The sequence below is a fragment of the Poecile atricapillus genome, chromosome 5, assembly GCF_030490865.1.
Source record: "Poecile atricapillus isolate bPoeAtr1 chromosome 5, bPoeAtr1.hap1, whole genome shotgun sequence".
Lineage (NCBI taxonomy): Eukaryota > Metazoa > Chordata > Aves > Passeriformes > Paridae > Poecile > Poecile atricapillus.
In genome coordinates this window covers 35,140,902-35,155,783 of record NC_081253.1, presented here as the reverse complement: position 1 = coordinate 35,155,783, position 14,882 = coordinate 35,140,902, and the positions used below count along the sequence as shown (strand labels likewise).

At 41.3% G+C, this 14,882-nt stretch overlaps 1 protein-coding gene across 1 annotated transcript in view; it reads right to left on the bottom strand.

Annotated features, from left to right (window-relative positions):
- The window catches only part of SPAG16 (sperm associated antigen 16), a 362,914-nt gene that overhangs the window by 94,300 nt on the left and 253,732 nt on the right, over positions 1 to 14,882 (bottom strand). Inside the window, exon 15 of the mRNA XM_058839960.1 lies at positions 8,133 to 8,259. Coding sequence (XP_058695943.1) covers positions 8,133 to 8,259 — 127 coding nt within the window. The remainder of the gene's footprint in view (positions 1 to 8,132; positions 8,260 to 14,882) is intronic.

Here is a 14,882-nt window from a genome sequence, read left to right as displayed (position 1 = left end):
TGGAAGAAAGGCTGTGATGACTTTCAGAGGTCATCCCTGACTGTCTGCAGGAGTAAGTTAATCAGGAGATGAAGCTCTTGTATCTAAGCCAGGCTTGGGATGGAGCTGTGCAGTCTGAGTGAAAGTAAAGAGTTCTATCACTGTAAATACATTCAAAGGGGGAGTGTGCTAATTGCAGCACTCTGTGAGCTGGAATTAATATAAACAGTAAATATAAAATAGAAACCATGAACCTGGTAAAGTTACAAAAGCAGTAAATGCTAGAGATGAGATGTTGAATACATTGTTATTTTAAAACTTGTGCCCAGTTAAAATGAGATTATAAAAAAAGCCAACTTCTTGCAAGCCATTTTAATTCAGTTTGTGGATAGCTGCTGGGGAATCAAAATTTTGATCAGTTATGCCCCACTTGGGATGCATAAAGCTCCAATTTTCAGCTTCTGTTAGTTTAATACAAGGATGGCAAAAATCATGTGGACATTCCCTTCATTTACTCTTGGAACAAACAATTTGCTCATCACCATGTTTTGGCTGTCTGCCTGAGCTGCTGAAACCGTTGCTTCTCCTTGAAGAATAACATTTAACCAGTCAGATAATAACCCAGTCAACCTGAGGTCCTCAAAAAAACCCCTATCAGGTCAATATATTGCTCCAATGAGGAACAAGCCTGGCTTCCAGAACATTGTTTTTACGTGGGAAATCTGCAGGCAAGGGAGATGGGGATATTCAGGACCAGAGCCTGTACTTGAAAAAGGCTGGCTCTATTAAATAGCTGTCCATCTCCTGGCACTCCAGGGAAGGAAGCATGCCCCTCTAACAAAGATGAAGGGAATATCAATGGGGCTAATCTCTTCAAAGTGCTCAGTGCTCAAAGCAACTGCCTGCAGTAGCATAGTCCCCACCCTCATTAGCTCAGCAAACACAGCCAGAGACAAAATGCTACCTGCAACCAGGGCAAAAAATGTAAAATACAGGGGTTCCAAGCCACCTCCCTTCCCCTTCCAAAGGGCAAATATTTCATACATTTAAAATTATGTCTGTACTGAAAATAAAGTCGTATATTTTAAGAATACTTTTTCTTTCCCTTCCAGCACATTTAAATATTGTGGCGTTTGCTCATATTGAAAAATGGTCATGACACAACAGAAATACTGCACAGAACAACTCTCTCCCTGATCAACAAAGGGGGAAAAATTCATTGCCAGCTTTTTCCCTTTGGCAAACTGCAACGGTCAGAAATAAGGAGAGTGATAGTTTCATATCCCACGAAACAAGGAGACAAAGTGATCTGTCAATCAGCTCATATTTGTGTAAGTCCAATCTACCCATTGCCTCCAAATTAAAGAATTACTATAGTCAGGAAAACAGATGTTGTGAATGAGAAGAAATGGCATACAGCAGCAGAGAGGGACAGAGTGAGAATTACAAGACCAGGAATTACTGTTGAATAATTCAGTCTTCCAGCACATCCTTTTATTCCCATGCTGACCATAGGAGTAATTAAGGATGGTCAACAGACGTTGCAAGCACTCCTCAGGGAAAGAGGCTGACAGGGACGTCTTGTGGATCTGACTTCTGAGGCGAAGCAGCACGATCAGGGCTGGAAAATAGGTCATGGGTTGTGTAAACCAACTCACACTACTGGGATCTCTGCAGGGAGCCCACAAATGGATTCACCAGTGCAAACACATGGGCTGAGCGAGCTACCTAGGGACAAAACATCAATATTGGGGCAGTGTCAAACAGCACACACTTAGGGCAACAGCATCTGCTCTGCCAAAGCAGGGATTTCTGCTTGAGGAACAAAGGACAAAACCTTTTTACCAGTTTGGCTGAGGTGAACCAGCCCACCAGTACTCCTTCTATGCAAGGTGTCACTTGTGAGAATCTTTGCTTGTATAGAAACAGCTCAGTCAACAAATGGACCTGAAAGTTTATCTCCCACCCATCAGTTTAAAGTAGGGAACCACATTCAAACATGGATCAAACATGTATCACAGGCTTTAAAATGGAGTTTTATAAAGGGATACTCAAGTTTAGACTGAAGAGAAATAGAAAAAGAGAGGGATGAACAAGACAAAGGAGAAATAGAGAGCCATCACTGCTTGAAACTTGCCAGGGTAAAGCAAAAGAGAGAGGGGAAGGGAGGAAGGGAGGGAGGAAGGAAGGGAGGGAGGAAGGAAGGGAGGAAGGGAGGGAGGGAGGAAGGGAGGGAGGGAGGGAGGGAGGGAGGGAGGGAGGGAGGGAGGGAGGGAGGGAGGGAGGGAGGGAGGGAGGGAGGGAGGGAGGGAGGGAGGGAGGGAGGGAGGGAGGGAGGGAGGAAGGCAGGAAGGAAGGAAGGAAGGAAGGAAGGAAGGAAGGAAGGAAGGAAGGAAGGAAGGAAGGAAGGAAGGAAGGAAGGAAGGAAGGAAGGAAGGAAGGAAGGAAGGAAGGAAGGAAGGAAGGAAGGAAGGAAGGAAGGAAGGAAGGAAGGAAGGAAGGAAGGAAGGAAGGAAGGAAGGAAGGAAGGAAGGAAGGAAGGAAGGAAGGAAGGAAGGAAGGAAGGAAGGAAGGAAGGAAGGAAGGAAGGAAGGAAGGAAGGAAGGAAGGAAGGAAGGAAGGAAGGAAGGAAGGAAGGAAGGAAGGAAGGAAGGAAGGAAGGAAGGAAGGAAGGAAGGAAGGAAGGAAGGAAGGAAGGAAGGAAGGAAGGAAGGAAGGAAGGATTGATTTTCCCTGACTGCTACTTGGTCAGATTCTATAGGGGATGGAGGAGTCGCACACAGATCAGACACACAGCCCTGACAGAGCACTTGGACATGAGCTGAAGCCAAGAAGAAGGTGAAGATGAACTAAAAGTGCTGATTACCAAATAATAAATGGCAAACTAAGATATGCAGGTGGCTGCATTTGTGCTCATTAAGCAAAATCTGTGAGAATGTGGATCAATTATATTTAAAAGAAACAGACCATGTGAATCCTTAGTTTGAAGAAAAGGGTGTATAGGTATGCAGGGAAAGCACACCGATCTTGGAATGCTGACCATAGCAAAGTAAACAGTTCTAAAGGGACAGACATGAAGCAATTCCTGATGGGAACAATGAGAGGAACAAGTGGTGTATAATTATAAATGGACTTGAGAAAAGCCTGAATGAGAAGCAAAGCAGGCAGCAAAATAAGTCTCAATTCTCTACATAAAGAGCAAAAGTTTCAAAGATTTGAAAGATGTGCTCCAAAACCATGGCTTGGTCACCTTGTTGCCCTGTCAGGAGGAGTTACAGCACTGCAGCAAGTCTGAACTGAGTAGGAACCAGAACTAGGAGGTGTCTGAGTGAAAAGGCAAATGCCAGGACAAATCCAAATAATTATACTCCTCCTGCATCCCCTGTTGCTGCACCAAAGGAACTGGGGCGATGGAGCACAGCCCACAGCAAAAACAAGGCAAGAAGAAGCCAGGAAGGGGGAAGGAGAGATGTTTGGTTCATGCTGAGACTGGGGAAAGAGGAGAAAAAACACTTTAACAATTGTTTAATTCTACATGTTTTGTTTTTTCTCAATATCCAGAATCAGTGATCAGAAGGTTGTGTTAATTGTCAAGAACTTCAATCAAGTAAAAATTACCCAAGTTGAGGCTGTATTGCCTGTGACAGCATATACATAGTCAGAATTGAGGCAGGAACTCAGGCATTGAACCACAAGGGGAAAAGCACCCTAAGGAATCAATTGATGTTATCAAGTAATCTGCCTTGGAGATTAAAGAACACAGAGCAATAAAGTGTTGTAATAAAAAAAGCTTTTGAGTCAGAAATGGGAGGCATAGGGAGAAACAGACATTAATGTCAGCACATAATTGCTCTATGTGGACAAAATCAGATGCCTTTAAAAAGATTACTGCTAAATTCTGTGCTAGAGGATTCTTTTCCCATCAAGTGTGATTTTAACTGTAATCAAAAGGAGACAAATACAAAAAGCAAGTTCCAGAAACTGCAAGAGGGACAAAGGGTAAAGATCTTGTCCTGCTCCAGTTCTCTTTATGCGTGGACACGGTGGCCACAGTCACCTCCTGGGATGTGCAAGTTGCAGGTGCATCCACTGCTGATTCAGCCTCTAATTCCAAAATCCACTGTAGGCTTCCCAAAAAAGGAAAGCTTCTTCTATCTCAGATAACTCTCCACCCTAGCAAGATGAAGCATTATCTTCTAAGGGCCACTTAAGGGGTTTCAATTCATCAAAAATGTGAAGGAAAAGAGAAAAGAAGGAGCAAAAACAGACACCTGGCTCTGCCACCTTAACACCAGCTTGTCTTTGCAGTCAATACACCAACCAAAACTGAGGAAATCAAAGAGAAAATTGAGAGGGAACCTCACTGCAAGATTGATTTGCAAGGACTACATCTTCCAGTTCTGTTCTGAGCACACAAATTGTTACCAGATTAGGGATGTGAAAACTGTAATTTTGGAACTTTACCTCATGTGTCAATATCAGTGGAAATTCTAACCATCTGAGCTCTGATCTCCATGCCCCCATCCCTGTGGGGACTGCTTGGGACTTTAACATTATCAGTAATAGCCCAAATAATGTCAAGTGCAAATATTGAAAATGCTCCAGCGATGACATACCAGAAATCCTGTCAATAACTCTGTGTTCAGTGTAAGGGTGGGTAATATAGACACAAAACTTTGTCTCTGCTATTTGACACCAAAAACAACTGCAGAGGAACAGCAAACAATTGCCACCCATTGGACCAATGTTTGTCTTGTGGTAATGGTGTTGTGTGATGTCATGTGATGTGTAATTAATCAAATGAAGCTTGCTTTTAGAGAGTAGCACTGAGCAGTTGCCCTGACCCCACCATGGCTAACAGTAGTACCATCTGTTCACTGTCAATGTGTCTCCTGCATCCCTAGTATTGTTGTCTCCTAAAATAAACAACTTGTATCACAAGATAATCTTGATCCTGACATTTCTCAACTTTCACATTCACTTACAGTTTTACATTCTTTTAATCTACTTTTCCTCAGAATAAGACATGCACCTATAGCCCCTGGGGATGGTCAGAAGCATGGTAAGGTTATTTGTTCATGCTGAGAGCAACACAGCCCAGCCTGGATGGAAGCAGGTTAAATGTTAACACCTCACTCTATCTCCAGAGCTCAAGCTAAAGCAGTGCATTTTTCCAAATATTATTTGCTTGCCCTCAGTCTTACTGTAACTGCTCTTGATTTTGGATTGCTGCTGTGAAGTGGGGCTTGTTTTGTTTGTTTGTTTTAATGTGCTGTGATAATAAATAAATACATCATAGCACACAAGCTGGGATCTTTTGCACCTTCTCTTGCATATGCAACACTGGGTTGTGATTAATCTTATTTACATTTTCTAAGCAGTTACTGGAAACACAAAAGGTGGTGATAACAGGGTGGTCCAGGGATGCATGAATGCTACACAAGAATATATGCAGGTGGAGATGTCAGTTAACTTGCACATAAAAAAGTAGAAGTGAATTTAGTTTAAAAATCAGTTATGCTGTGGTCTATCTTGCACAGTAACTCTGGTCAGCCATTTATAGCATGTGGAATTCAAAGGACATGTTATTTGTGTGTAAGATCAGAAAAATTTCTGATATTAAACAAAATATTGAAGAGCATTACCCCCAGCAGGCTGAGTCCCAGAAACTCCATCACCACCTTTCACTGAAAGACCATGAGTTTGCTTCAGAAAGCACAGGGCAAAGCAGAAAATCCCCATGAAGTGCAGTGCTAATTACTAATGTACTTATTTTCTGCTCATTCACAAGTATGGAAAAGTCCACCTTTCAGTTGAGCTAAAGAAAAGCTGAGGCAGAGTGCAGCTAAAGCAGGAAGATTTATACACAACTCTTGTCACTGATTTATCTAAGATCTGAGTGTGGTTCTGATAAAGCAGGAGATGGCTTTGGGCTGCTATTTAACTAATAGTGCTGGTCAGGAATTTAGGCCTGGAACAGCAATTGGATCACTGGAGCCAGCAAGGCCCATCCCCAAAAATGCCATCAGGAGAACTCTGGTAACTCACAAACTCCTCCTTTGGGAAGCACCTCCCACCTGGTGCATGTAATACCCACAAGGGTAACACCACTTAAAAACAAAAGCTAAGATCAACTTGTCTACACTACATTTGCAAAGAATATTACTTGAAAACAGTACAAAGGAAAGCAAAACAAATTCTTCCATTAGCTGGGGCCTTCCTATCTCCAACCTCAATCTCATTTGCTGATACCGCCAAACTTTTCATAAACGTTTTCTATCACTATTAATTTAAATAATTATTGGGCAGAAGAAAAAAACCTGCTCAACCATGTCTCTCTAATCTAGTAATTAAATCCACCTGTAAGAGCTGAACAATTTGTGTCTGTGACTATTAATGCAGTCAAGTATTTTACATTGGGTGTTGTAACATCAGCCAGAGAGACTGAGAAACACAGCTGGAAACTGAGCCATGTTTTGATAAGGAAAATCAACCCAAGCTGCTCAGCAGGCAGAGGTCCTGACTGAGGCAGATGTCCCATTCTCACCAGGCTGTTAAACACAGGATATATTTTATCTACTCTGTCCCTCTTGCAGCAGTGTCTCAGCCAGGTATTTGCCTATCTTCAGCCAGCTGGAATTCCATCCTTTTGCATTCTGCCTCTTTGTGATCGACCACCCCAATTTGATATCTCTGTTGTGTGGTTACTCCTGCAGAGAAAATATTGGATTTTGTCCAAATGATGGAAAAACATGCCCATTTAGATTACCTGAAGCTGATAACCTTTCTAATGGAAAGTTCCCATCTGGCAGAAATATTGCAAGTGCATTTTTCAGGGATGTGGTTCCACTGCAAATGACCCAACGTTATACACCATAAACAAAGATGTGAAACTCCTTCAAACCCTCCTGAACAAAAAAATGAGCTCTTATTCCAAATGGCACACATAAATACAATAGTGGTTAAACTTGTCTTTGGGAAACTGCCCAAAAATTGACAGTGTCAATGCATTTTTTCTCCCTTGGAAAATGCAAATACCTTATTTAATGATACAGCAGAGAGATCTATGAAATCATTACACAAATTATGTGAAATTTGATGTCAAAGTTTTCTGCCAAGTGACTCAATATAATGATAATATGCATTCCACAGTATGTGGGTCATTATGACAAAACACCATCATCTTATTTTTCTTTAATGATTCCTTATTATCTCTCATGTTCTATCAAAATTCTATGGTTTATGAACATATAATGCAAATATATACTTATTTTTCTATAGGCCTATATATATTATGTTATATATTATTGTATTATATCATGATATAATATCAATCATATCAATTATATCAATTTTATTGACTATATCATTATATCATGATATAATGATCATTATGAACATTATATCATCATAATATACATTATATCCATGTATATATGTAAATATATAACTATATCATGTATTATAACATGATATCATGTATTATAACATGTTGCTCTAGCTTTGAGTAAAGCTATTTCCTAAGCTAGGATCTAATTCTGTGCTGCAACATGAATTCTTGTCTGTGCTTTGGAACTGAAGGCTGTTTTAAAACAAAAACGTTTTAGAATGGCCTCTCTTCAAATGAAAATGCAATGTGCATTCACAGTATTGCTGACATGGTAATATGTGGTTGATGATGAAAAATAACTGGTTAATTCAATTCCTTGTGCCTAGTAAGCAGCTCTGTCAGCACGATGAAGTTCTGAGGCAATTATAAGAGGACTTTGTAAGACTGGTTATGAAATGCAGCTCCAGAATTAGCAAATAAAAGAACAAACAATAATGAAGAATAAACACCACTGGAACACAGGTCATCTCACTAAGCTTTTTATCCCCATTGATCAGTCCTGTATTTTATGTAATACTGTTGCAATTAATTGTACTCTTTGTTACCGTGCATTTTTCATTTTTTATAAATGGAGCAGCAGTCCAATTTGGCAGTTTAGCCCATAGAAAACAAATGTATTGATCATTGGCACAATCAGGCATTTCTTCTTCAAAATTAATGTGCTGCTTCACACACGTTATCTGGCTCCAGAACTAGAGAGAGATTAGAAAGATTGCAAAACAAACCTTGTCTTAGGGGGGAAAATGTTGTTTTAGAACCCTACCAGAGTGATGAAAGGCGACCTGGTTGGCAGGATGGGGACCTGCGTCGATGGATAGCATAGGAAGCAACTTCCGCATGTCCCAGAGCTTCATCACCCCCGAGGAGTCACAGGAAGCAATGATATCCCCCTGCCAAAGATGGAAACAAAATCAAGGCATTGCTTCTGTGCTTCTGCCAACATCAAAGCCTCTGCCACGGGGCTGGGCAGCCACACACAGCAACAGTATTTAAACAAATAAATAAAGAAGCTATTATATGTGAGATTATCACAGTGTCTTATCAGCTCTTACTTATTGGCTTGAGTAGCAAAAATCAACATGAGTTCTAAAGAGACCAGTTCAGAAGAAACTGGAAATACAAAGGAAATAAAAGGTCATCTTGAATTCTGACACCAGTGATCCCTAAGAACAGGCCTTGTGGTTCTCTTCTTCTCACACAGCCACAGGATTGGCCTTTTAGCCCTGATTTTAAATTTGTCTGCTCCTGTTTTCCATGTGAAGAGTAAGATGAGAGCAGAACAGACACTCCTTCCCTGCTGTGTATTCCACAGCCACCCTAAGGGGCAACTCCCCACTCACTTAAGGGTTGCATTGGATGATCCTTCTGGGTCCCTTCCAGCTCCAATATTCTGTGATTCTGTGAGAACCTCCCTCCTTTCAGTGGGCCGGAAGCATGCAGGGATTATGCAAGGGAAGAGAGCAGGAACATGTCTCCCATGCCTCTGTTCAATATTAACTAAAATCAAAACCAAACCAAACCAAACAACCCCCCCAAACAAAAAAAATAAACCAAACAAAAAACCCCAAACAAACAAAAAACACCCCAAAACAACCCAACCCCCCCCAAAAAACAGAAAACAAACCCCTACCCTAAAAAGTCTTTTGATATGTAGCATATAAATAAATGTAAAAATCAAAGAAGGCAGAGCAAAGGATGTCCAAACATAACTTTGTTTAGCTAATTTCTCCCACTAGAACAGAAAGAACTGCCCAGCTACCCATGTAGAAACATTTACTTTTTTTAAATAAAGATTCAAATCCCTATGGAATCTCAGCTGGTGTGCACTCACAGTCATCAATGTCTTTTCCAACTTATGCAAGTGCAGGATTATATTAAAGAATATTGTTTGGAAGGGGAATCACAATGGCATGGGACTGAAAATCAGGTGAAACACAAGTCAGATACTTCATCCATGATTTATAAAAAAAATAATTTATTTTTTACATCTTCCAAATAAATAGTACCTGAAATAAATGTGTGGTGTTTTCTAGCAAATAGAGAATTTAAGATCTTAAAATATCCATCAGCTTCTCAACTAGAAACTAATGGCTTGCAAAACACTACTCTGGTGTAAGTATAATTAAATCTCTAGGTCCATCTGGAGGAGATCTAAATATCAAAACTCCATTTTGGCTTCTTACAGGGACTAATACAGACTTAAAACCAAGAAACAAAGTAATCATTGCTTGAAGAATTCAGCAGACAGGTTCTCAGCACCTGCTGTTTTGCAAAAAAAAAGTCAGTAACCATAACTATACCCCCCCCAACACAGGGCCATGAGCATCATGGCTCTGTTGAACTGTCTCACCAGCTATGCCCACTGAATTCCCCTTCATTTCATCTGGATCCTTCCAACAAGTTCAGCCTGTACAAAGGATAAGGGCAAGCAGGCTGATGGGGAAACAAACAACAGAAAACTCCAAAAACACCCATCTGCACTCCAAATTGCTGTATGGCTTGGACTGGATCTCAGGAAAGCAAATTTTTATTGTGGGGAAATAAACTCCCATCATCAAGGATATGAGACTTGAAGTGTCATCAAATCCAGTCCCTTCCTCTTACAAGCAGTATTTTCATACATTTGCTGTGTTACAAGTGCTAAATTCCACATTAGCAGCAATTCCCCCATCCACCCCCTGCTGCTGATCTAAAGCAGCCCATGAGCATAATAGGAGTATAAAAGTACTTGTTCACATGCAACCTGTGTCTTTTAGATTAAATAAAAGTTGTTTTTTTGCAGCAAAACTCCTCCCTTCTTGCTTTTCCCTGGTGCATTTCAATTCCTGTGACATCCACATCCCACTTGGACACTATTTTCTTGGACTATAAAAAATCAGCTCTTCCTTCTCTTGTCCCCACTCTTTCCCGATAGCATTGAGTCTGGATTAATTCGGCATGTACCCATTGCTGATATTTGAAAAGCACCTCCTTCCAAACTGATCACCAATTTTGGAATAATCTGACTTTCAGAGGGGCTTGGGATGCACATCTCAGCTGAGCAGAGGTGTTGGTGGAGCTGGCACACATGAGTAACTGCAGGGTGGGATGTCTCCTTCCCTTAGGTCATCACCCATCACTCCAGTAAAGGGAAGAGGAAATGATTATGTGTGTACAAAGATCCCTCAGCATAAATACCTGGCTTCTGGACCAGCTCTTAACACCAGCCTGTCTCTTTTCACCTTCTTCTGCAAAGATTGCACCCATCTCTATCAATGGCCCACTTAGGAAATCACCAGTATCCTTTACACTGGTTATTTCATGTCCTTTAATATGACTTTGACATATGATTGCATTTTACTCTGGATTTTTTTTCTATCCAGAGTGACATTTTAACAAAAAATTACTTTGGGGGAGAGTGTGTGTGTGAGTGTGGTTTTGGTTTGGTGTGCCTTCACACTTGTTTTGTATGTGTTTAATAAATGCGTTCAATAAATGCTGCTTAATTACAGCTTTGGAAACTCAGCAATTATGACCCAGATCAATGGAAAGCCCAGCTGGGTGAGACTGCACATAATCCACTCAGGGTAGTTACAGAAGATGCCCCAGTGGGTGCTCTGTGACTCCTCCTTGTGTCACCTACAGTTGCACCCATGGATTTCCAATATGACATTTCTCTTGTAAATAACAGCACAGCCCAGCTGATAGCTGTAACAGCACCGGGAATGTGTCCCTGGAACTGATATTATGCAAACCTTGATTAGAGTCAGTCTCTGCTGCAAAGTGACTGCAGATGTAGAGCTGACTTTGACCTCACTGGCCCCAACATGGGGATCGTTATTCATGGCCTAATTATGAGGAAAACACTCTAATTTACTTGTATTACAGGTTTTGCCTTCTATAACTAATTTTGCTACTGTAGCTGGCACACCACAAGGGAAGACCCATTCCCCACCTTCTCACAGTCTCTGCCATGCTTATTTCTCCCCATTGCTACTACAGACCCTTAAGGTAAACAAACCTCCTGTCTGGCAGGAATTTACACAATCCAGCTGTTTATAGGTGCCAGATCCACTGCACCACCCTCACTCGTTCTGGGCTCAGTTGGGTTCAATCCCTGCATGGGCTACTCATTGAAGAGCTGGACTCAGTGATCCTTGGGGGTCCCTTCCAACTCAGACTATTCCTTGATTCTGGGATCTGTGGCCACACCAGAAAGGATGAACCCCCTGATCCTTGAACAGCAGCAGCGCTGGAGAAACCTGCCCTGGGAGCACCATCCCTGTGTGCCGGGTGACCTAGAGAAGATGGTCCTGCTCCACAGCATTCACACACTGTCTTAGTGGCACTGTCTTTGCTGTCACAAACCTGAAGGCATTTAAACAATTTCTTCCCAGAGGCCTTGTATCAACAAAGTGTGTTTAAAATGTAACAGCCAGCTGTGTATTTGGCCTGATTTCTGTGATTAGACAGCACACCTCATCAGGAAACAGAAGTAAGAAAACAGATTTCTGGTGGCAATATGTCAACACACACAAACAGGTATTTGATCAGCCTTGACACATTCTGCCCACAGACTTATTACAAAATGCATTAATTATCACCCATCTTGAGGTAGCTGCTACACTGAGAACATCACAGAATGTTTTTGTTAGTGAGCTGGATATTACACTTCACCACTTCTTTGCTCTATTCCACGCCTTATCCAAATCAAGTGAGCTGGAGATGGGGGATAACAACTTTTCAATAGGAAGAAATAAACCAGCAATGTAACCAAGCTGAAAGAGTATTTGGAACTACACACCATTCAAATAAAAAAGAAAAGGATAAGTCATATGTTAAATGAACTAATTTCCATCTGGCCATGGGCCATTTTCAGAAGCTTTTAAGGCGGAATCACTTTGAATTCTCCTGTGAGCTTTTGGCTTTTTCATCCTTGCTACAGTTATTATTTTAGTCATTCATGGAAGCACCCCCTGCCTACCTCATGGTTTTCTTGTTTCTTGCCACACTGAAGTTTTTTTTATGATGTGTTTTGGATGCTGTATTTTACTGAACAGCATGGTGGACCATCAGGGCTTGACTGATTTTCTACATGTAAAAGGAGGAGACGATGAGTTCCAATGAGAAGAGGTGCAAAAGCAGATTCCCCTTGTTCTGATTTCCATGTACACTACATTTGCTGCTGCTCAGCCCAGTTCCATTAGCTCCTTTAATGAGAGAGCATGTAGAATGATTCTGTAACACTGGTCAGACTCGCTGCCTAGTCTATAGGATCAAGCTGGTACTGTTTCGTGTGTGCACGCTGGAGTAATTAAAGAATTTATACAAGGATTCAATTAGTTTCCATTCAAAGACTGGCTCTGTTCCAGGCTCCACTAAAAGGACTTTGCAAGTCCTTTAATTGCCTCCACTGTTCCACCCTCCACTCTTTGCCTTCCTGCCAACTTAATGAACATCTTTATATTCCAGAATACCTCCCATTAAAATGGACAAGCTCAGCTCCATATATATCACAATCCCAATCTCAACTGACACTTGCAAGCAAACCAAATAATTGTTACATCAGGAATTAAAAGACTTGTTTAGTTTTCAGGAAGTTTTTAAAATCTATTTCCTTCTTCCCCTTTCTTAAAAAATGCATTTTTTTTCTTCTGAATATTAATGATTAGCAGTGGGACTAATCACCAGGTACACTTTAGGTAAAAAATCCCTGAAAACTGCTGTTTCACGCTTATGGGAAGGATAAAAATCTGCATAATTACGTCTCTTGCTTATAAACACACCTCTGGATTTATTGCTGAATGATCAATAATACATGAACTGCATCAAGCTGCTTTATCTAATTTGGAGTGCAGACTCCTCCCAGGAGCATCCTATTTACAGTTGAAGGCAGGTCAGTAGTTGTTTCATCACCTTTTGCACGTATTTTTGAAATGGTGAAAGAGTAACTGAATAGTTTTCACTATGACAAGTTCACTGCTTTGCAATCCTTTGATTTCAGGACAGATGCAGCTGTATGAGGTGTATTTTAACTCTGACATTTCCATCAACCCCAGTGGCAATAGATCCATGGTAGGCCCCTTCCCAGCCAGAAAGAAGCTTGATAATTACTACCCCTTTCCATTACTCCTGGGAACCTGGTTGAGCTCAGGCATGGCAAAGGGGTGGTGAGTTTCTTATTGGTCCTACCAATCTTGTTCCCAGTCTCTGAATTCAGCAAAAGGAGTTTGTTCTGTGTACACAAAGCTGGTGGGAACTCCTGGCCATTAAAGTGACAGTAGGCAAAGCAGCCACCTGAGGAGCAGCTGCCTCAAATGGAGAGGCTCCAATAATCTGCATTTCTAAGGCTCCCCGTGGGACACATCCTAAATCACTTAACTCTACCCCCATTTCATACATGTTCAAGTGAGTGTTTTTAAGAGGAGTCATTACCTCCCACATTTACAACGTGAAGCACATCAGAAACCTGAGGAGAGTTATTACCTCAGGCCTTGTTGCAATGCAAAAACTAAATACACTTCATAAAAATAATGAGACACACATGCAAGGCATCCAGAGCCCTGTCTCTGTGCTACCCCATCCCACTATGGAGCAGCAGTGAGCAAGGGCAGCAGGAGCCCAAGAGAATCCAGGCAGAGGTGGGTGAATCTGCCGAAGTAGCTACAAGGAAATAGATTGTAATGCCAAATTAAGCCAAATGAATTATGTAAAATATGATAAAGATGGAGGAAAAAATGCAGATGTAGTCCATTATTAGACTAATGACTAATCAATCACCACCCATTTTTGAAACATCATGCTTAAATCATTGCAGTTTCAAATGAAAATAGCACCTTCTTAGAAAGTCATGGAATTACTTAGCCTGGTAAAAGTACAGAACTACACTGATTACACTTTCAAAGTGCAGTGGTCTGTGCTTAATAATTATCTGCATCCAGAGTGGGGGAAAGCAGTGATTAAGGGTTAGCAACAGGCAGTGCCAGTGTTTTCCCATCTGCTTTTTTCCTACCTTTGTCCTTTTGCAGTTTTGAGTTCTGCATTGTGATCGAAGTTGCAGTGGACCAGTTTTATTTCAAAGCAAGTGAAAACCCAGAGCTCATGAAACTGGGCTCTGGCCCTCACTCCCAGTGACATTTTTTTACAGCTTTGAATAGCCACAAACTGGTGAGACACCAGCTCTTGTGGGGGTGAGGAGAACCCAAGATATTGATGCAAAAACAATCACCTCAAAGCTTCCCTGTTGCTTCCTACAGAAAAATCCTCCAGCTTTCTTAACAGCTGTCAGTGAACAACTCCTGATTTTGTACTGAGTAGAACTCGTAGAAGTTGACCCCAGAAGGTGGCTATTGTTGCTTTCAGAGTATATGGGGACTCAGAACACCCCCTGTGTCTTCCAAAGGAGGAGCTCCACTAAAAGTAATCCATGGGAATGGTAGAACTTTGTTATAGTTGGAGCAGAGTTTCCAATTCTACTGACTTTCAAAAATCATCGCAGATCATGGGTCTCTAGTTTGTGTACATGCACTCTGCA